The sequence below is a fragment of the Prenolepis imparis genome, unplaced genomic scaffold, assembly GCF_030444845.1.
Source record: "Prenolepis imparis isolate NDT839.2.m4 unplaced genomic scaffold, iyPreImpa1.0 SCAF_6, whole genome shotgun sequence".
NCBI lineage: Eukaryota > Metazoa > Arthropoda > Insecta > Hymenoptera > Formicidae > Prenolepis > Prenolepis imparis.
This window is the reverse complement of record NW_028141164.1, coordinates 17,900,221-17,923,570: the sequence shown is the minus strand read 5'-3', so window position 1 is coordinate 17,923,570 and position 23,350 is coordinate 17,900,221. Positions and strand designations below refer to the sequence as shown.

At 46.0% G+C, this 23,350-nt stretch overlaps 2 protein-coding genes across 2 annotated transcripts; both read right to left on the bottom strand.

The window, feature by feature from the left end:
* Positions 1 to 9,454: 9,454 nt before the first annotated feature.
* On the bottom strand, positions 9,455 to 10,444 carry LOC145937878 (uncharacterized). The gene has a single exon (XM_083041239.1). It carries the CDS (start codon positions 10,442 to 10,444, stop codon positions 9,455 to 9,457), a length of 990 nt encoding a protein of 329 aa, XP_082897365.1.
* A 3,807-nt stretch (positions 10,445 to 14,251) lies between these two features.
* On the bottom strand, positions 14,252 to 14,857 carry LOC145937877 (uncharacterized). Its single transcript, XM_083041238.1, has one exon. The coding sequence runs from the start codon at positions 14,855 to 14,857 to the stop codon at positions 14,252 to 14,254; it is 606 nt and encodes a 201-aa protein (XP_082897364.1).
* Between the last annotated feature and the right edge of the window lie 8,493 nt (positions 14,858 to 23,350).

Sequence of the window (23,350 nt, the reverse complement as noted above, 5' to 3'; positions counted from 1 at the left end):
TCATTTCACGTTTTTACAAGTTACAAAATAACTTAAATCTGTTCTCTGTCTGTTTTATAAATACGATAATATGCTCTATAAATATGTTTGCTTAAAGATATTTCTAAAAGATTAATATGGTTTCAATATTCAGTTAAAACATAATCACGTTTACAAATGCAAATTTTGAAAAATTGTGTCTAACATTTTTGAAAAGCCTTGAACATTAACTCATCAGTTAATTAGCCTCAGTTCATGGCCTTATATACTTTCTTCGCTAACTTCTTACTACGGAAAGACTGTTCCCCGCAGGCCATCTCGCGGTACAATGGCGGTACTAACTGTCCCAGCGTAAAGCACTCGCGAGAAACTCACTTTAAATACTTGACAAATAATTGCCGTGCATTTAGACGGATTTACTTAAATAGTAAACTTTTTCAACAATTTATAAAAAAGACCTAAAATATTAAACATAAATTAAAATGCAAAATAAATCTAATATTGAATTTCTAAACAAAATAATGAAGATTGACATCAAAAAGTATTTATTAAATATTAATATTGGAAATAATTATTTATAATATAAACGAGTTTCTTAGAATTATGAATTTTTATATTAAAAATTTAAAAAACACGGATTTAGAAGATTCAAATGTATTAAAAAGAGGTAGTTTTAAATTCATTAAATATTTAATTCTAAAATATTTGTTGAATGCTTTCTGTAACATATTTTATAGACACTATTTTAACAAACATTTAAAATAAACAGAAATAATATAAAAATAGAATGTTAAAATTGTTAAAATATTAGAAATATTAATTGCAATGTAATCTAAGGATATTATTTTTGATAACTTCAAAGATTCGAAGCTTTGAATCTCTAAAAAGTTTAAAATGTCTTCAAAATTTCGAGAAATATATTTGTGTGATTGCCAAATTCATTCAGAGAATATTAAAAATATTGCAAATAAGAAGAATTAACTGATATATGCTTAAAAAATGCTTAAAAAATGTGCATTTAATCCTGAAGTACAATTTTGAAGTATTATACACGAAATATTATATATTCATAATAATATAAAAGAATTTTAAATAAAAGGACAAACAGTTTTTATTGAAACATAAAGTGAGTTTTTGGAAATATTTCCCGTATTCTAAAATCTCACCTATTTATATTTGTTTTCAATATGCTATTATTGTTTCAAATATATATTTTATTATTTAAAAAGTCAGTATTATAATTTATATTCTAACTTATTTAGAAAATATATATTGATATTATTGATTGAATTTTAGCTTTTAAAAAGATTTTTCTTATATTTTTATATTTATTTTTTTCTAATTTTTATCAGAATTATTTCGCTTAGTAGACAAAGAGCGAGATAAAAGAGACTACCATCTCAGTTACAAATGCCGCTTATTAATTGAAGTATTCTATCTTTTTCTTGAGCAAAATTATATTGTGTTTCGTTTAGTTTATCATGTGACTTTATTATATTGCACGTTTGTTTTCGTTGTCATTCGCCGATTCTCAACAGAGAAAGTTTGTTTGTAAAGATGACTGAAAAATAAACTTGTACACAAAAAAAATTAATCATAAAAGATATTCAGAAAGGTTCTTCACAAAGAAAAGTAACAGCTAAATTTGAAGTAAGCAAGACCCAAATCCAAAAACTATGAAAAAAATTACTGGAGTTTGGTTCAGTCGTGGAGAGTATAGAAAGAGGAAGAAATCGAATGACCACTGATCATGACGACTCTCATATTGTACGAGAAATTTTAAAAAAATTCATGTTTAATGATACGAAACATTCAAGAGAATCTCCAGGTAAATATTGTTGTGTGCCTCGAGCACAGGGGTCGCGTCGAATTTGGGATGGGAATCCGTGGGCGTCAGGATTGTCCGGTCCGGGGTGAAGAATATTGTAGTTTTTCTTGTTAATACAATTATTTTATTTCAACTTGCTTTACACTTTTATTTTGTTTCCTGTATCCGTTAGAGTACTCGCGCTCGCGTCGTATCCTCGAATGGTTTAGGATTACGGTCGTTCGGCGACGTTCCACAACTTAGAATATTCGGCGGTTCGCATTACACATTATTCGATTTTTGATTTGCGACTGCTGCGAGCGCGTCTACTGTTCGGTTTTATAGCCGGATTTTGGAATCTTTTGATCGGAGGGAGTGCCTGGTAACAGGTCCTCTTGGTCAAAGTCCTGGATACAAGCGAAGGAAATTCGAAGTCTCCTTCGCTTCGCTTGCATTTTTGTAACTTTTAGATTTCGCGCGTGTCTCGCTGCGTATGTGGTTTTTTCGCGGCCAACGTGTTGTCAAGCGGATGTAATTTAAGTAGTTATAGCTATTTAGGGCTATAACAATTTAGATGATTTATTTTCTATAATGATACAAATGTATAATTATTGTTTAATTTCAAAATGTTTATAATATATAATAATAATAAAATAAATTCACTAAAATATATATATAAATATATTTATTATTTCTCTAAAAATTCTCTAATATATCTCTAAATAAATATGAATATTTATGTAATTAAACTTGAACGTATGCATATGTAGAATCATTATATATTTTCATAAAATATTTATATATACATATATACATATATATTGTTACGTCCTCAAGACGGCACGGCGATATCTCGCTACTCTCGTTCTCACTCTCACACCCTCACTCGTGCCCGTAATGAAAATACTCTCTTAGACAACGAAAGAACTTTAATAACAGAACAGTATAACACAATAACAGATAAACGTAAAGCAATATATGCATTGACCGAAACCGGAATTAGCCGTCAGAGGATACGTCCTCCCGGAACGACAGCTCAGAACCAAATCATGGCGCCCAAAAACAGCTGCTCGCTCGTTGTCAGTACACAGCTTCCCTCGCGACGTAAAGATGACATGCAAACGAAACCCAGGAACGTGACAATATATATAATAAAATAAATTATTTTGTAGGCAATTATATTATTTTATTGCGGGCCACGGGTGTCCTGACAGCGATGCACGCGATCATTTGCGCATGATCGAATGATTTAATCTTCGCGACGACAAGTCGATATCGAGTGACGACAGAGTCTACAAGGATCAGCCGATACAATAATAGCTGTTCTCTGTTTACGCGAGTTCTCCTTGACCTATTTATCGCGGCCTATATCCTGTACATTTATTTCTGGCTATCTCGTATTAAATCGACGTATTATATTAAATCCTGACTTATTTTACTTTTGCTAAATCCTGACTTGCGTTTTCCTATTATTAATTTATTGCATTGATTCGGAAGTGAATATTTAATCTCGGCCCACAAATATCAGAAGTGGGATATTCGAAATCGTGGGATATTCGATCGGATCCTGGAGTGCACGTTCACGAGGTGACTTTCAGGTACTGCAAACTAATTGTGAGACTCGCGTTGCAAGGAGCTTGACGCGTGTGACCGTGAAATTGTTTGACGACGGCAGAATTTGGTTGTCGCGAATTGTTAACGGCAAAATTTGAACATTGTTTTGGCTTTGTGTTATTTTAACATTGAGACAATATTCTGGAAATTTTTATAACGTGTGACCTTGTTGACGGATAATATTGTGTCTCCGTTGTTGTTATATCGGATGAACAACGACTTTTCGTAACTTGTAAAATTTTTTTTTAACTAATTGCTATTGTCGAGAAGATGGATCGGGCGCCTCAAGACAAATTGTGAACGACATAACGGTTGTGAACCTGAAGGAGATTGCGCGACAGGTCGGCGTGTCCACGAGCGGAGCAAAGGTGGAATTGGTGGCGCGAATATTGTCCGTCGGCGAGGATAAGTGGCGAAGCGCATATGAACATCTTGTTGGCGAGGACTTGACGCAAAATTTATCGGCGAATTCGGAGGCGGGTACATCGAGGGAGCGAGTGTGTTCCGATGGTGTAGTGGCGTCACATTCAAGGGAGATTGCAGCGGCTCCGGATAATTTTGTGTTGCCGCCGGAATTAATGGCGAGGGAGCTGGAGAGTTTGAGGCGAGAAAAGGCTCTTCTGGAGCGAGAACTGGATCTCGTCCGTCGAGAGGCAAGCATGACGCCGAGTGTCGAGAGCGGTACCAGCGATCGTACCATCGATTTGAGACTCAACATACGAGTCATCAGTGATTTGTTGAGTGAATTCCGAGGCAACTGTGACAATTTCGAGGCGTGGAAGAAACAAGTCGAACTTCTACGTGAGACATATTAATTGGACGAAAATTCGACGAGGATACTGATTAGATCTGAGACTGAAAAATAAAGCTCTGAGCTGGTTTCACTCGAGACCAGAACATCTACAATTGAGTGCGACAGAATTGTTGTCGGGAATGTCGCGTATATTTGACAATCGCCCCAGCAGGCTGACGTTGAGGCGAGATTTCGAGAAGCGCAAGTGGCGGAGCGGCGAGGCGTTTGCGGAATATTACCATGAGAAGGTGGTTCTTGCCAACAGAGCTTCTATTAACGAAGAAGAACTCATTGATTGCTTGATTGACGGAGTGCCGGATATTCGAATGCAGAACCAGGTGCGGATGCTGCGCTTTACGTCGGCGGCAGATTTATTGGACGCCTTTAAGAAGCTGTCGTTGGATGGCGGGGCGAAGGGCAGCGGAGAGCGAGCCGCGAAGGGGCAGCGGTCAGCACCAGAATCACCGTGTGAAGGAGTGTCAACAGCAAAGGTTGTCCGCTGTTACAATTGCGGAGCGGCCGGACATATTTCGAGGGATTGCAGGGAAGAACAGGGACGTGCGAAGGGCTCCTGCTTTGGATGCGGCAGCCGGGAGCATCGCGTGAAGGAGTGTCCGAAATCGCGGCCGAGGGCGGAGAATACAACGAGCGTAATTGAGACGACCCTGAGCGATCCGTATTTGATAAATCTTGCGTATGGAATTGCGGATGAGTCCGATAATAAATGGGAATATTCTTTGAGAGCGATGATAGATTCGGGATCTCCGATTAGTTTAATCAAGAGCAATTTCGTGCCTGCGCATATTTGTATGCCGGTTATTAAAAAACAGTCTTTTTACGGTATTTACGGAATTAAAATAGAGATCCTTGGGATTTTTGAAAAGGTTGTCGCGATTAATGATATCGAATTGGAAATAAACTTTTTCGTTGTACCGGATACCGCGATGGCTTGCGCAGCTCTGCTTGGAAGAGATTTTATTTCGTCGCCGTTAATTGAAGTAACATTGGGGGGAAAATTTAGTGTTTCAAAGGTAAATTTACAGTCGGATAACTCGGACTTTTCGAGGACAAAAGAACGCGCTGAAGAATTGTATGAAAGCGAGCACGTTACCGAAACAGAAATTGTGAGTCCTCGAAAGGAGAGTGAAACGACGATTAATATGACGCACGATCGGCCTATTAGTTTGAAACCGCAAAGACTTTCATTTGACGATAGAGACAAGTTGAGACAAATTGCAAATAAATTGTTACCGGAGCAAATAATAAAACCGAACGATTTCCTATACGCTTTCCCAATTGTATTGGTGCGTAAAAGAGACAGTGAACCGCAATTGTACATCGATTATCGCGAATTAGATAAAGTAATTGTAAAGGATAATTTTCCAACCCCTCCGATTGACGACCATTTGGATAGATTGTGCGCAAAATTTTATTGTTCTAGACTTGGTTTGCGAAACGTGTTTTGTTGTGTCGGAGTTGCCGACAGATTAACGAAGTATATGTCCTTTGTAACACCCTTAAGTCGATTTGAGGAGGAGGAATTACGTTATGGATGAAGGAGTAAAGGAAGAGACGGGTGAAGTGATGGAGCAACTGAGAGTGGAGTAACAAGGAGATAACAGAAGGAAGAAAATTGTGGAGCAGCTGGTAGAAAGGAAGAGGAGACGTGATGTGGCAAAGGAGAGGTTGGAGAGGGGTCGGTATAGAGGAGAGGGCGCTGGATAAGACAGAGAGTGACAGGACAAGAGAGCGGACAACGGAAGATGGCGCCACGGAGGACGAAGGTATCGATCGGTTCGGGTGGATCACGGCAGAGGCGGGCGATACCATGGGAGAAAGTGGGGCGAGGGAGCCATAGGGATCGATTGGAAGAATGATCAACACGTGCAGGATCAATGTCGCTGACAGATACGGCGAGAGGTTAGTAAGCCGGTATGCATATATTAGATGAAGGAATAAAGGAGATAGAAAGAGAAATTGGAAGCGGAGAGTTAGCAAGCGTGTGTAAGAAAAGGATGATGGAGGCAATAAAGAAGAAGGAAGGATTAAAGGAACTCAGGGAGATGAAGGAGTTGTTGATAAGGATTGCGGAGATACTGGAAGGAATGACAGGAAGGAGGTTAGACGTATCAAAAGAGAGGCAAGGAGGCATAGCTGATAGGGTGATTTCAGGAAGTAAAGGAAGAGAGAAGAAAGGAAAGAAGGAAATGTTGGATGGAGCGGCCGGTTGGACGGAAGAGGAGAGGAAGAAGGAAAGACAGGGGAACGAGAAAAAAGAAGAAAAGACGGTCGCAGGTAGGAGAGGAAGATAGCGGCAGTGCGTAAGAAGGAAGGTTACATGGTTGGGGCAGCAGGAGAGGAGGCGTCGGAAGAAAGTAAGGAAGAGAGTACAGAAGAGTTATGTATATAGACAAGGGAAGGAGAGGAATAGAGAGCGGATGGACATGCGAAAGGAAGATAAAGAAGAAGAGAAGGGGATAGACGAGAGACAGAGGGCAGAGAGGGGGGAGAAGAAAAGAAAGGGGGAGAAGTGGGCGGGGAGTGGCAAAAGAAAGGAGGACAGGAAGAAGGAAGATAGAAAAGAGGAAGACCGGAAGATAATTGAAGAGGAGAGCGGAGGAAGGGAGGAAAGAGGGAAGGAGAAGGAAGAAAAAGAGGGGGAAGAACAAGGCACAGGGCTGATGAGAAGAGGTGAAAAAAGGAGCAGACAAAGAGAGGGGGAGCCAGAGGGGACAGAAGAGTGAAGGAGCTGGAAAAAGAAGAGGGGGACGGAAAAGGAATGGAGATATGGAAGAAGATAGAAGAGAGAGAAGAGAACTGGGAAAGGGAAAAGGAAAGGAGGGAGAGATTAAGAAGGGAGAAGGAAGAGAGGGAGGATCAGAAAAGAAGAAGCAAGAGAAGAAGTAACTTGATTTGGAAAGGAGTGGATGGAGAGGACCAGGAAGAGAGGCGGATATTTGAAGAGGGAATTGTGGAACGAGTGCTAGGAAAGAAAGCAAAGAGAGAGAGAGAAAGAGAGAGAAAGCGTGTAATAATTATGAACGCTCTGGGACAACGTCCCCTCAAGCGCACTGTAAATCAAAAGTACAATTAAAATATAATTAAATATACAATTTGTTCTTTACATCTGAATGTGCTCTCGTATGTTGTTAATACTAATAGTGAAATAGTATAATATGAATACTTTAATAATATTGGTAATTTATAATATATAATGATAGTATTTTAAAAGTGTACAAGCATTAATGTAGTGTGTACGTGAGGCTCTGAATGTGGGATTTTAGTTAGCGAATGTCTATATAATTTATACGTATGGATTGAATTAATTTATGCGTTTAGATGAGGATTAGAGTGTCGGTGTAATTAGTGTCGGTGTTATTGGCGCACTCAGCTGTGGGAGCCGCAAGAAAGCAGCTACAGTACATAGATCCCGGTGGCACTTAACAGATGTTCGTATAGTTTGTGTTTGAAGTCGTCCCTCGACGTCACACCTCGTATGTCCGGTGTCAGGTTATTCCATAGCTTGGAAGCACTAATATTGAAAGAGCGCGCCCAGGTCTCCATTCTACACAAAGGCAGGGAGAGAAGTCCTTCAGGGGCTTCAGCCCTTGTAGCTCTCGATGTGTTAGTCGATTTGAAGGTGAAACTGTTGAATAGTAGGCTCGGTGCAGATTATGCTGAATAGTAGGCATCCTACGAAATATTTCCTTCTAGCATCGGTCTTGAGCCAGCGCAGCTCCCGATAGTATGGCATTATATGCTCGTCTCGTCTCGTGTTAAATACAAATCTGATGCAGGCGTTTAGTGCCTTACATAGTTGCGTGTTGAGTTGGTCCGTTATATCCGTGAATATAGCGCAGCAGAAATCCAGATGTGGTAGGATAAGCGAATTTATCAATCGTATTTTTAGCTCCTTAGGCAGCAGATGTTTAGATAGTTTTAGCTGATAAAGTTTGGTGCGTATATTCTTGACAACCTCTTCTACATGTAAGTTCCAGGATAGAGTGCTTGAAATCATAACGCCAAGGTACTCGACACAGGTAGAGAGTTGTACTGCAGATCCACTTACACTGATCACAGGCAGTCGGTCAGGTTCAATTGCATTGATGTATCTGGCTGTACCGAAGATGATGGCTTGTCTCTTTGCAGAGTTCAACTTCAATCCATTTCGCCCAGCAGACAATGGATTTGATATCTTCATTAACTTCTCGAATACCATTATGTAGGTTAGATGGTTCACGATGTAAATAAATTTGCAGATCATCAGCATAAAAATTATATTTGCAGTAGTGCAGAACTTTACAGATATCTGACACATATAATGTGAATAATAATGGACCCAGTACAGATCCCTGGGGAACTCCCTCCTTAATATGCGCCAAAGATGAGGTTACGTCCTCTAACCAATCACGCACTGCTTGCGTCCTATCTGTCAGATAGGATGCCATCCAACGAAGTGCCACACTTGAGAGTCCCGTTTCCTGCAGTTTTCCAATTAAGACCCCAGGGTGTACCCTATCAAAGGCCTTGGAAAAGTCAAAGAAAATGGAGATAGTCACCTTCCTGCAATCTGCTGCCCGTCGCACATCATCCAGCATTCTGATTAGGCATGTCTGAGTTGATGAATTGCGTCTATAGGCAAATTGGCACGGATCCAACAAATTATTTTCCGTCAAATAATCGATTAATTGATCTGACACAATCCTCTCTAAAACCTTGGAAAGAAATGGTAAGATAGAGATTGGTCTATAATGCTGAACCGAGGTCGGATGGTTGATTTTAGGAATTGGTGTGATGATTGTCGATTTCCAAATGACTGGTACGATTCCGTGCATCAGCGAAAAATTAAAAATGTTCTCGATGACAGGCATGATGAAAGGCAAAGTCATATTGATAAGTTTGGATGAAATTCCATCGATGCCAGTGGCGTCTGACCTGATTTTTGCTAAAGATCTTCGTATGATATTTGGTGTAGCATATCTAAAAAAGAATTCTCTATCATCGAAATTTCCACACGTGAGATGTGATATGTCATGTGCTTCCATTGTCTCTTCAGCAGATGGTGAGCCTGCCTCTGCAAAGAATGCATTAAGTTCCTCAGCAGAGTGCACAAGCTTTCTGTTCGGATCTTTCGCTTTTATTAAGCCAAGGTGCCTCAGTTTATTCCATATAGGTAGAGATTTGATCTTTTGATTGAAGATGGTTAAATAATAGTTTTTCTTAGCAGTCCGGATCAGGTTCTGAACATGGTTTCTCAGGGCTCACCTGTCATGGCTAGCGGCATTTCTATTTCTACGCCAGATTCTTCTCATGGCGTTTCTATCACGCATGGCACTTCGAATCTCATCCGTGAGCCATGGAGCTGGAAGATAAGTAAAGCGAATTCGTTTCAATGGAGCATGGTTATTAAAACAATTCAGAAGTCTATCATTTAAGATCTGCATTTTGTTTTCCATGCATTCCGATGACATCAGATCGGTCCAATCACAATCGCCTATCTCTGAAAAGAAATCCTGCTCCTGGAAGTTCCTGAAATCCTTGCACAGGACCAGCCTCTCAGAGCGTCGCTCGACATTAATGCTGTAAGTTATGCTAATTAGATCATGCGCTGATAAGAAAGGAACTGCCATCTTTTCGTGGTTAATGAGTTTGTCCACATCATCAATAATGCATAAGTCAAGAAAAGTACTTGAGTTTTTCAAGTGATGCGTAGATCCGTATGGTACTAGGTACATACCAGATGATGTTATAAAATTCCGTAGTTGTGTGCTATCGTATGTATTGATGTTCATGTCAGAATTGAAGTCACCGAAAATTAATGAATGCCTGAATTTGATCTGTACATCCAAGAAGACGTTCAAGCATTCACTCAAATAACCGCAGTTTGGTGGCCGGTAGACAACAGCGAGAAGCAGACTGCATGCGTTGTTAAAAATAATCTCCGCCATTAGATACTCGGGCTTGCGGTGTTGTGCATCTGTGGATGACTGCTTCAGAGCGATCATTCTGATCGAGTTGCGAACGTAAAAAGCAACACCTCCTCCTTGTCGTCCAACTCTGTCGTTTCTTACCAAATAGTATCCTGGAACCTTAATCATGCTGTCCGGGATTTCCGGTTTGAGCCAAGTCTCCGATAAGCATATGATGTGATACTTTGAGTTTGTGTAGTTAAGGCAGAACTCATCAAAATGCGCAATCAAAGACTGACAATTCACGTGACATATCTTTAGCCTATCATATCTTGAAATCATGTTATCCATAGTTTATGTTCTTGATTTTGTCCTTAATTTTATCTTGTAGTATGGGACATTTTGCAGCATCCAAGGCCGAATGCGCTCTGTCACTCGGGCGTCCTCTTGAAAATCGAGCGCAGTTGCAGCAGAGTGATGTCTGCTTTCCATTGTTACAGTGCTTCATCTCGTGCGATTTCGAACAGTGACCACAGACCGCAGGTGATTTGCAGTCTCTTGCGATGTGTCCGAAAGTTATGCACCTAAAGCACTGCAGAACTCTCACGTAATCAGCGAAATTACACGCCGAATATCTGAGATATAATCGTCCATTCACAAGCAATCGTTTGCGTATCTCCGGTGTTACCTCAATTATGCAGCTGGTGAATCGCTTGTTGTTCTTAGGTAGGTAGAGATAAATTATTTTTAGGTAATCTTCCTTACAGCCGTTTAAATTTTGCGCAATCAAATCCTTTTTTATTTCTTCTATAGTCATATCTGCAGGTACCCCGTGTATTATCAACCTCGGACTAACCTTTATATTTTCCTCAACCTTTAGTCCAGCACGTGAGAGGTCAGGATGCGCACCAATCTTTCCCAGGTCCGGTGAAACAGCTTCAATTTTAATACCATTATTGCGTGCATTGGTTATTTTATCTACCCTTAGAGCACAATCAGAGGGCCGCAGAATTCTGCAAACCGTCTCTTTAGTAACTTGCGATGACGCGTACTTCGCTGTATTGTCCTTATCAGGCACTATCACGAAAGACGTGGTTACGGGTATCTCGTACGAAGAGTCGCGTGACACATGCACTCTCGACACGTCCCTCGCCGCAGCGGTTGCGTACGTTTTGGGCGGATTCGTTGGAGCATCCGCCTGAGCCGTAGGCGGCTTCCGCAATTGCATTTCCATGTCGCTCAAAACGTCACGCAGAGCATTCTTGATTGCTTCGGTTCTGTCGGCCATTCCCTCCTCCAGAATGTGAGTGAGCATTCCAGCCACCTCAAAGAATGCCTCTCTGTAGTGACGAAATGCAGACTCAATCTGATTTCGCTTCTCAGCCGTTTCTTTACTTGTCAACAAAATCTTCACAATTGTGTCGTTATGATCGCTTATTGAGATTTTTAAGGCATTGATTTTGGATAGCTAGATGTTGCTACCCCTTGGTACGCCCCTGTCATATCCTCCCGACAAAGACAGCTGAGAAGGCCGCTTACTCATAACACGCCCGCCCGCATCGTCAACAGACGAAACGCTGTTGTTTCGTTTTGACATGCCAGCAATCTAATGTTACCGTCGATAAAGGATTACCATTGACAACTCACCGAGTTTCACCGCAAAAATTCGCGGAGACACCGTTTATTAGGATCACGTGCGTGTTAATTAGCAGTACGGTAATTACATAGTTTACTTGACGCCCTCTACTCACAGTATGCACTCGACTGCAAGCGAAAATTACGAGTTTTAAAAATTATACTATTTTATACGGAAGAGCGATTTATACCACGACTTGTTCACTCGGCCGAAGGGCATAGAGAAAGATAGGAGGAATAACTGAGATAGGAGACGCGGGAGCATGGGTGCTGATTGTGGAGATGAAGGAGGAAGAGGACAAGAAGGAAATACTGGAAAGGTGCTTGGAGATAAGTAGGAAGTGGGGAGTTTGGATAGACGAGGACCTGACGATGGAGGAGAGGAGTGCAAGATGGAGGATAGTGGAGAAGGCAAGGATGGAGAGAAAGAGAGGGAGAGCAGTAGTGACAACGAACAGGAGGATATGGATAGAGGCAAGGAGTGGACCTGGGACATGGAAGGACCGAGATGAGTAGAATGGAAGAACAGATGAAGCGGGAGAGGAAGAGCGACAAAGAAGATGGAAAGGAGAAAAGAGGGAGAGACGAGTGGAGATAAGCGGCCCAGAGCTGAGGTATAATTGTTAATAATATGATTATTGAAAGTGTTTTCTGATGTAAATGTGGAATCAGAGGAGACGAGGGGAGTGGAGAGTAAGCGGGAGAGTTCGGATCTGGTAAAGAGAAAGGGGTGTTGTCAGAAGGCAAAAGAACGGGACAGAGGAGGAACGTACGATGAAAGAAGGGAGAGAGAGCGGAAGGAAGATGGGAAGAAAGGGGAAATAATTAATGGTAGAATAAATTGTGAGGTCACTGAGGTTCTCCTTTTCCTCCTTTTCCTCTCGCTCTTCCTGTCTCCCTTCTTTCCTCCTTTCTCCACTCCTTTAACTCATCCTGCTCTCCCTTTTCTTATCGACTCCGTATTTCCTTTTTCTTCCACCAGTTCCAAGCAGGCATATGGGGTGATTGGATCGAACTGGATTCGAACCCATGACCCACCGCATGTCAGCCAGATACTGAACATGCGGGGCCACTTTTCACCCCTATATGATATAGCTTTTTTATGTTATATATATTATTTTCTAACTAGAATAATTCAATGTTGTTTCAAACATTAGAAACAATGATTAACATGTGTATCCATAAATAATAAATATGAATTAAATTCATTAAAATATAAAATATAAAATTAATTTTAAGACCGATATTCATAGTCCGGTCTGATAAAGAATTTTATATCAAAATAAAATCTTTCATTGATTCCATAGCATCTTAAAAATAAATCTGAAATGATACAGTTTATTTTAGGTTTTTATTGTAAGATGCTATGTAGTCAATGAGACATTCTTTTATCATCACAGATAAAAGCCATAGCCGGATAAGATAGTAAAAAGTTCCCCCTCGCAAAATGATTTAAAATATTTGTGCAATACTTTTAAACAAAAAAATGTTTTTTAGCGCAGTTTATAACTCTTCACCCCCATTTTTTTGCGATGAAAAATACATTTACGCACACCACGTGGCTCCTTGAGAGAGGAATTGCTAGGTCCGAAGACCTACCGTGGTAGTGCGGGACTCGTGGTCCGACCAGAAGGGTCGGACCCAGTAATACCCGCTAAAACCCATCGGTAATCCCGTGCACTTTCGAGGGCCCACCCGGAATCGCTAACGCATAACTTCAGGTGGGTCCCCATTTGCTTGGCCCGTTGCCAGGCTCTCATCCTGGAATGTGCCTGAAGGGCACACCCCGCCAATATCCGGTCTCCTCCACCAAGGAAGACCTTGGGGAGCGGCAGGATTACTTGCCAACTCCCCCTTCGTCCCTGGGACGACGAGCAATGGAATCGGGAGCCCTCCCTTTCCCTGCCGATCCCGGACGGCGAGTCACCAGGCTCGACCCCACACAAACAAAACACCACAAGACGCATAACACGTCACCACCGTATGGATTCCATGGAGGCGTATCCGTACCACGCATGCCGGCTTGAGCCGGCCAGAGTGACCGCATCCTCCATGTACCCTAGACACAGACAATGGGAACGAGGATGACCGGCAACAATGCCAATCACCATCCAAAAACAACTATAGGTCCGAGAACCCACACTGAACCAAGACGATAAAACGCCACAACATTAAAAGGACGTAACCGTACCTTACATATCCGCCGAGACGGATCAGAAAGGCCGCAGTCCTTGACCACATTTAATAACACAACATACAGAGGGCGTAGCCGAGCCATACAGACCGGCCGAAGCCGGTCAAGACAGGCCGCAGCCCCCATAATCCACTAAACGTACAAACGTTACAACACAAAAACAAACGGAAAAAGAAAACAGACCCTCTACGGGTCTATCCCCCCCGCCCCACCATTCGGTGGGTGGCAGTGTGCTAATCCCGTGGCGTCCCTCCGTCGGGACGCCCGGGAGCCTGCCTCCTTCCTGACGGAACGTCCTCCCTGTCCTCGTTCCGCCGCGATTAGGACACCGGGGGCTCAACCTTCGAAACCAAGTGTCTATTGCCCCCGCACCCCATCACCCCAAGACGGTGGTCGGACCGCCATCCCGCTCCAGAACAGAGCGGGCACTTTGGAGGGGCCGAGCATCGGTTGGCGGTGTGAGAGGGGTCTCCGCATCTATAGCAAAGACCTCCTCTCACCACCTCGGAGGTGCAACGTGCCTGGGCATGATCCAGCTCCAGGCAACGGTAACACCTCATCGGCTGGGATCTTAGAGTCTCCACTGAGGCCTCCGACCAGCTCAGCCGAAACTTCTTCCTGGAGACCAAAGTGACGTCAGCGGCGGCGGGGCATGAAGCCACCACCGTCGCCTGTCCACCAGGGGTCAAGCGCACCTGACCCAGCCGGACGACTTCCCTCGTACAGCCGCCTTCCGCCGATATGGCCGAAGCCAGATCGGGCGTATTAAAAACGCCGCTCGGCCCCCGCACGCGGATGGAAGCGCGCTTGCTGGGCCGAGCAACGGAGCCCCGGTCTCCCAAAACCTGGCGGATCCTTTCCGCAAAGAGGTCCGCATGTTTGCCACCGTCCTGACCAAGGATCTCTATCAGGAGATCCCCGGTCATGGCATGTGGATGGGCGGGGTGATGCCGATGGAGCCGAGGTCAATAGACCTCTGAAGCTCCGACACCACTCCCCGCATCAATGTGCCATCGCCGTCCAGGGCGCAGAGCGACACGACGATGGCCGCCCTCCTAGGACGGACCATCGGTGCTTCCGCGGCCCTGGACGCCCGTATCTGAGGTTTCCCGGCTCTCCGGGAAGCGCCCGTCACTGGCGCATCCGGAGCCCGAGAGGAATGAACCGCTGGCGGCTGGACGGAGGCCGGCTTGGGAGAAGAATCTCCCGCTGCCCTCCTCCGTCTGCCCACCATGGTGGATCAGGAAGGGCCCCCCGCTGAGAAAGAGGCAGGAGCCACTGACCCCGAGGCAACCGGAGCGGCCGACGCGACCTTGGCCGACGCCGCCCCCCCGATCCCCCCGAGACCGCAACCCCCGCGCTCCTCCTCTTTGGAGGACCCGCCACATTTGGGGGAAGAGTCCGCAGCATTCTGGCCTCGAAGGAGGCCAGTTTGCTGTCGATGAGGATGGAGATTTGAGCCAAAAGGCTCTCCTCACCACCCCCAACGACCTCCACGTCCATGGACTTCTTTAACCGTCTCCGTCGGACCCCCCACCGGGGCGGAGACAGTGAACTGAGGAGGGTCTGCCACGCCCCCCGCCGCCGATGCCGACGAGGGCACAGTCACTCTGACTTTCGTCGGAGGACTGCGCTCTGCTAAAGACGGCGAAGAGGTCGGGAGAGGAACGTTCTCGGCCCTCGCCGCCCCCAACTCCGCCTAACCCTTCACCCCCTACCTTTTCTACATAGTAAAAAAAACATGTTTTTTTAATTTAATTTTTCTTGACGTGTTTTATGTTTATGAATACTTGATATACATACATACTGTTATAGCCCCAAATTATAGGCTATACAGTCAGATTATATTATACTTTAAGTATAAAAGAAGGTTATTACACAATTATAAGTAGGGCATAGACCCGTGCGAAACGCCGACGCAGCATCACACGCAATAAGGAGTTGCAGAAAGAACCGCGAAAACGAGGCTATTGCAACTAAGCGCTGTGACACGATATTGCCACAATGCAAGTAAAGCATTCCATTAACCTCCTTCGCTTGCATCTGGGATTTGACCACGCGTAACGACCCCATTAATTAATTATAAAAAAGACCCATCGATAATACTCGGGGGCCAGTCTGAAATCCAAATTGTACGTGTCGTCACGATATATCTCTGGTGAATTTATATTAAAGTGTTGTGAAAAGTAAAAGGTATTATTTCACTGGACGAGTCTCGAACTCCTCAGTTTTAATCCAGCTACGATCCCAACTACCCTGTCTCCCCACCAGAGGCACAACATAAAATTGGTGGCAGCGGTGGGATTGCCGGAGGACCATCCTGTGGAAAATCTGCATTAACACAAAAGTGCAAGGAAATAGGCACACCAGAAGCCAGAAGAAAAATAAACGCAAGGCACCGGGTATATTCATACCGAACTACATTCACACCCTGACGAGCATCGCCGCGGAAATTGGAGCCGCCGAGGAACGACCTCGGACAACTCCGCGGACAACGCACCACTGCCGAGCAACGACCAACGGGCCCGAGCGTCTAGAAAACGCCAGATCAACAGTCGAGCCAAAGACCGCAACTTCAGCAGCCATGCGAGAAAACATGTGAGCGATACTCCTACTGTAAGTGCGAAAAAGAAATTTTGTAAAACTGAAAGGGGTACCAACCTATTTTGTGGCGACTAGAAATAAGAGCGCACTTGCCTAATGTCAAACGCGTTACATTTAAGAAAAGATTTTTGAGCGGACCGGCACGACTCGCGTTGAGATTCGGCTCCGTAACGCCCGTACAGGTGGCAGAAGAAGCGGCCCGCGATATTCGCGATAACGTATGCGCAAATTTAGATAGAGTTTACCCGGACGATAGCACCCGAACCGATCGCGGAAATCATGCATAATAATAGCGACAAAAGACGAACCGCGAATCGCGCCTCCAGCGACCGAATTTCGGTTAGGAGAAATTATTCCCCCGTATCGGTCGACGGTAGCATCCTTGGTGCGAACAGTGGAGACGAGATGAGACGAAACCCGACGACACAAACTGCCCCCCCTGAAAATGTCGACAGGGAAATCGAACACTTACGCGCCCAAATACACAATAACGCCGCCGCGTGTTACGCAGACGCCGGACACGCGATGTCCGACCCAAACAACAAGTTACTCATCGAACTTGTACAAGGATTTCGGTAAATGAGGGACGAAATAGAAACTATACGCGCACAAATGCACGATCGCCCCGCGAATACAGAAGTGAGACGAACGCGAATCGGATACAAACCCGAGAACACCCGACACCCGGATCACCGCGAAACATATAACGACGTTAACGTGACGTTTACGTACGGAAGAACCGAAAATGATGTCAGGAGTCGGCGTAGCATCACCTCACACTATTTAACGTTAAAAGAAGCACGGACAATGATCCCAGAATTCGACGGAACTTCACGAGCTAAACTTCAGAAATTTTTAAACGCTTGCACATACGCCAAGCAAAACATAAATCCCGCGGACGAAGAATCCTTAATCCAAGCGATATTATATACAAAGTTAGATGGGAAAGCCATGCAAGATTTTGAAACGCGCAATGTCCAAACATACGAGGAACTCAAGCAACAATTAGAAGACTGCTATCAAACGAAACAGAGTACAACGCATCTGCAAATAGAATTCAATTCGCTAAAACAAGAAACAAGCGAAACAGTACACGCGTTCGGTCAACGCGTCGACTTATTAGCGATGAAATTGTACGACTCAATGGTTGAGGGAAAGGACCACTCCCCCACGTTTAAACGCGCGATTCAACAAACAATTAAAGAGCAAGCGCTAATTAATTTTCAAATCGGGTTACGCGACGACCTCCAGATGCTCATACGAGCGCAGCAATATACTTCACTGCAGGAGGCAATAACCGGCGCATGTGCGGAAGAAAAACTTATCAAGCCCAACAGGTTTCAAGACAAACCAAAAACCGAGTCAAGTTACTCGCAACAACCTCGAATCTCGAGCACGCAATGTTATAAATGTGGAAAAAACGGTCATTACGGACGCGACTGCCGCAGTAGCAATAGACACGCGCTCCCGAAGCCCGAAAAATTTTCGCGAATCAACACGATAAATAAATATTGCAACCATTGCAAAAAATCCGGACACAGCCGCAACGAATGCTGAAAATTGAACGGACGACCGAAAGACCGCGAGGACAAAAATCGGGAAGACGACCGAAAACCACGCGCCGAGAACACACGTGAACGATACGATTCGCACCGTCAGCGAAAACGGAGCACCGACTCCGCCAACAGTAGTGGCGAAGAAGAGAGTAAAGAGAGCGCCGTTAAAAGCATTAGACTACCGCGTCGCACACATAAAAAATACATTACACACACAAAATAAGCCGAAAGTGCCGATAGTAACTCTACCCTTACGTGAAGCAAAAAGCGGAAAAATAAATATGATGTGCGATTCGGGATCGACTATTTCATTAATAAAATTAAAGGAATTGGACGATGACACACTAATTTACGATGACAAAATCGCACTCACCGGAGTAACCGGACACAAGATATACACAATAGGAAAGACGCACGCCACAATTGAAATAGACGGTCACAATATCAAACACTCCTTCTACATAGTAAGAGATGACATGCCTATCGAAAACGACGGCATCATAGGATTTGACTTCCTACACAAACACTCAACTATTTGCGATTTCAAGAGGGCACGGCTCCAAATAGGGAAGGTCGCACTAAAATTTCTGCAACCCCCCGACAGAATAACATTGAAACCGCGCTGCGAGACTATTATTAGAGCCGCGACCCATACAAATCGCATAGGAATAGTTCGAGCGGAAGAAACCGCACCTGGCATATATATCGGCAACGGACTAGTAGAGCCAATGGACTTCACGTGCCCCGTCAGCATAATGAACACGACTAACAAGGAAGTCGAGATACAAACGCCGACGGTCTTAATCGAAAAAATAGAACAAGACACCGCAGACGGGATACATGCGATAAAAGATAAAAGCAAACAAAATTTTTCGCACCACGAAAAGAGCGCATTTGACAATTATTACGAACCGATCATTTAAATACGGAAGAACGACAGGCACTCCTAAGGATCTGCGAGGAATATTACGACACGTTTCACTTAGAAGGAGAACCGCTGACGTGCACCGCCACTGTAGAACATGAAATAAATACGCGCGCTGACACCTCACCGATATATGTAAGGCCATATCGCTTGCCCGAAAAACATAAAATTGAAGTAAATCGGCAAATAAATGAAATAATAAAAACCGAGATAATAAGAACAAGTGCGAGCTAATGGAACGCACCCTTATTAGTACCCAAGAAGGCCGATGCATCCGGAAAACCTAAGCTTCGAGTAGTGATAGACTTCCGAAGATTAAATGACTTAACCATAGGTGACTCATTTCCACTGCCCAATATCACTGACATACTGGACCAGTTAGGAAACGCCAAATATTTCACAATGCTGGATTTGGCGTCGGGATATCATCAAATCCCGATGTCCAAGCGAGATAAAAACAAAACAGCATTTTCAACGACCTACGGACATTACGAATTCAATCGAATGCCGTTCGGGTTGAAGAATGCGCCAGCAACCTTCCAGCGATTGATGAACTCCGTACTCACCGGAATGCAAGGACTCAAATGCCTAGTCTACTTAGACGACATCGTCATATACGGAGCAAGCCTAGAGGACCACAATAAGCGACTTAAAGAAGTATTACAGAGACTTCGAGAAAATAATTTAAAACTGCAGCCGGTCAAATGCGAATTCCTACGCAAAGAAGTGATTTATCTGGGTCACATAATTTCGGAAAACGGAATATCTCCGGATCCATCGAAGATTAAAGAATTTCCAACACCAAAAAAGATAAAAGACACAGTCATTTATATGTCTCACCGGATACTACAGAAAATTCATAGGAGATTTTTCAAAGATTGCCAAGCCGCTAACCAAGCTTACCACAAAAGCGGAAAAATTCGAATGGACCACGGAACAGCAAAACGCTTTCGACACGCTAAAAGGAAAACTGATGACTGCGCCAGTGCTGCAATATCCTGACTTCACACAAGAATTCATAGTGACTACCGATGCTTCCGACTATACAATCGGAACAGTGTTGTCACAAGGAAAGGTAGGCAACGACCGACCAATTGCTTACGCCAACAGAGTTTTATCGCGGGCAGAAATAATTATAATACCACGGAAAAAGAGCTACTCGCAATAGTATGGGCCGTAAAACATTTTAGGCCATACGTGTAAGGCACGAAATTTAAAATCGTGACCGATCATAAACCATTAATATGGCTATTCAATGTTAACGACCCCGGGTCAAGGCTAATCCGGTGGAGACTCAAGTTAGAAGAATACGATTCCGAAATAATTCACAAGGCCGGACGAGCGAATGCGAACACCGATGCACTGAGGAGCAATATATTCCGAGACTTAACCGAGTCAGCGGAAGAACGAAAAATACACGCGATAGAAAAGGACGAAGCAAACGCGGACGATGAGAAAATTTTCACAGAGGAAGAAAAGAAACGCATGAATACCATGATGCACCCATCTTTTTTTTTTTTTTTTTTTGCGCTGTGGAAACCTCACGGTACCACTCACCCCCGGGTAGGGGATGAGGGTTATGTGGGACTCCTTGTCCCCCATCATCGATCCACGTGTGGATCGACGATGGGGTCCAAGACCTACCTCACTAAAACCACAGCGGGTGCCTTCGCTGGCGTTTATGGGGATGGCAAGGAACTGCCGAGCATGACTTCTTGCCATCCCCTGGCCCTACATTCTCAGAAGAGCATCCTCCCCGAAAGGAGGATACTCTCCCCCGCGAATTGGTCGTGCGGTCCTTTCCCGGTTGTGACGCAGGGGGGCACCGCCTCCACGTCACGCCCTCCCAAAGAGTTTGGGGGCGGGGTCACGGCTCGAGTCGTCCCGTTCGAGTCGCCACCCCCCGCCCCCGAAGCGGGGCTCCCTCTCCCTCCCTAAAGGGACGGGAGATTCGGCCGACGCTCCGGGGGCTCTTCCCCTGAGGGCTCCCCCCAGAAGGGGGGAGTCCTCACCACAGGCAGTGGTGCCCTCCCACCGGCGCTCTATGGCACCGGAGAGAGGGCCGCCCTTCCCGGGGGACCACGTACAATGGGGTCCAGTGTGTTTCTGGGCCCCTGTGATCCCCCGTGCCCCCAGGTCGCGGTTCCCTCCATTTACGGGATTCGACCATCGGCCTGGAGGCACCGCCGAGGCCCTCCCCTGGGGGAGGAACTCGTCAGGGGCGGGAGCGGATGCCGCCCGACTCCCGGCCGCTGGGCTTACGCCGTGCGGCCGCCAGCCGGGCGACACCCGCCCCCGTCCTCCTCCTTGGACTGCTCCGCCCTAACGGGCCTCCTTACTTAACATCGGGCGAGGGGGGCACCACGCCCCTCGGCCAACCATTCCGCCCTTTCGGGCCTCCTCCTCCACAACCGGGCGGGGGGGCACCGCGCCCCAGGCCCAATCTCCCGTCTACTATTCCGCCCCCTCCGGGGGGCCTCTTCTTCTCCTGCGATGGGGGGGGTCCGCCTCCGCGTCCCCGCCTTGGCGGGCCGTCCCCGTCGCCGCCCCCTCTACCACGGGCATCTCTCTCTCGTGCCCTCTCGGCCACCGTTCCCCCGGGCCCGACCCCGGCCACCACCACGGCGGTTTCCTCGCCCAGGCAGCCAGGAGAGGTCGTCCCTCTCCTCCCTGGATTCAGGGGAGAGAGGGAGTCTCCCCCCTCTTCCCCGTCTCTCCCGCTTTCTTTCGGCCTCCTCCTTCTGCGTCATAACTTTGAAGCAGAAGGAGGAGACCGCCTCCCACGCTTCCTCGCTCTCGACCATCTTAGCAGCGATGGTCGGGAGCGACAGATCCTCCCCGATAATTTGGACAAGGACACGGCGCTCCTCTGCCCACGCCGGACAAAACTCCAGCGTGTGCTGCGCCGTGTCCCTGTCCTCTTCGCAGTGATGACACCTCGTGGGGCGCTCCTTCCCTATCTTACACAGGTATTCGCCGAAACACCCATGTCCGGCGAACACCTGTGTAAGGTGGAACGACATCCTGCCGTGAGACCTATTCACCCACTCGTCCAACACCGGTCTCACGGCCCCGACGACTCTTCTTCCCGAGTTTGTTGGGGGGACATTTTCTAGATAGTCCCCCCATTCCTCGATCATGCGCCGTCGGGCTTGCGTTCTGACGACGCCTCGGACCCTCTCAGTTACACTGAAGTTCATCCCACGGAGCTCCTTAATTCTTTCGTACACCCTTTTGTGGGTGCACGCCTGGAGCTCCATAGGAGGCAATCCCGCCAGGGCCGAGGCAGCTGTATGCGAAACTGTGCGGTATCCGCGGACGACGCGAATGGCCACTTTCCGCTGGATTTGGCGGAAGACATCGCGTGGCCATCGCCGCGTCCGCCCAAACTGGTGACCCGTAAAGGGTCACTGAGTTTACCACGTTCGCATACAGCTTCCGTACCCGATCGTCTGGCCCGCCAAGGTTGAGCAGCAAGCGGCTAAGTGTCACCGCTACCCCATTGGCTTTTACTGCCAGACGATCAAAATGGTCGCCAAAACGCCAAGTTCCGTCCAGCCAGAGTCCTAAGTATTTAATACTCTGCCCCAACTGGACGGGGATGCCGTCCACGATAACATGGGCCCCTGGTGGCTTCCCCCGAGAACCATTATGAAAATAAATAGCCTCGGTTTTATGGGGAGCCACCTTAAGGCCCAAGCCCTTAATAGAGCGCACCACATAGGCCACCGCCAGGTCCGCCATTCTCTTCGCGTCCCCTCAGTTATTCCCCCCGGCCAGTCTGCATAGCAGACGACACTACACCCGGGGGGAAGGGCAGAACGGAGCACACTGTCGTATGTGATGTCCCACAGCAGTGGGCCCAAGACTGACCCCTGTGGGACACCACACGACACCGTCCTTCCGCGTTGAGTACCGGTTTTATCCCGGTACTCCAGGCTTCTGTCTCGGAAGTAGGCCTTTACGACCTCCACAAGGTATGGAGGGGCGTCATGATCTATGAGGGCGCCCCTCACCTTTCCCCAGGGCAGAGTGTTAAACGCGTTGGTGATATCCAACGCGATGGCTATCACTACCCTGCCCACGCTAGTTTCGGACTCCACGAGATGGCGGACGCGTAAAATCGCGTCCGTTGTTGACCTGTTCTCGCGGAATCCGAACTGTTCCTCGTGCAGGTTCGGTCCCACTTCCCTCATCTGCCTGACGAGTCGGTCGGCAATAATTCGCTCAAAGAGCTTACCGAACTCATCGAGCAGGCAGATGGGCCTGTACGCGGAAGGCGCTCCGTCCGTTCTGCCCCCTTTAGGGATAAGAACCAGATAGGCCTTACCCCA

Excerpts from the sequence above, each read along its gene's own strand:
- LOC145937878 (XM_083041239.1), bottom strand. The coding sequence starts at position 10,444 with ATGATTTCAAGATATGATAGGCTAAAGATATGTCACGTGAATTGTCAG.
- LOC145937877 (XM_083041238.1), bottom strand. The coding sequence starts at position 14,857 with ATGACCGGGGATCTCCTGATAGAGATCCTTGGTCAGGACGGTGGCAAA.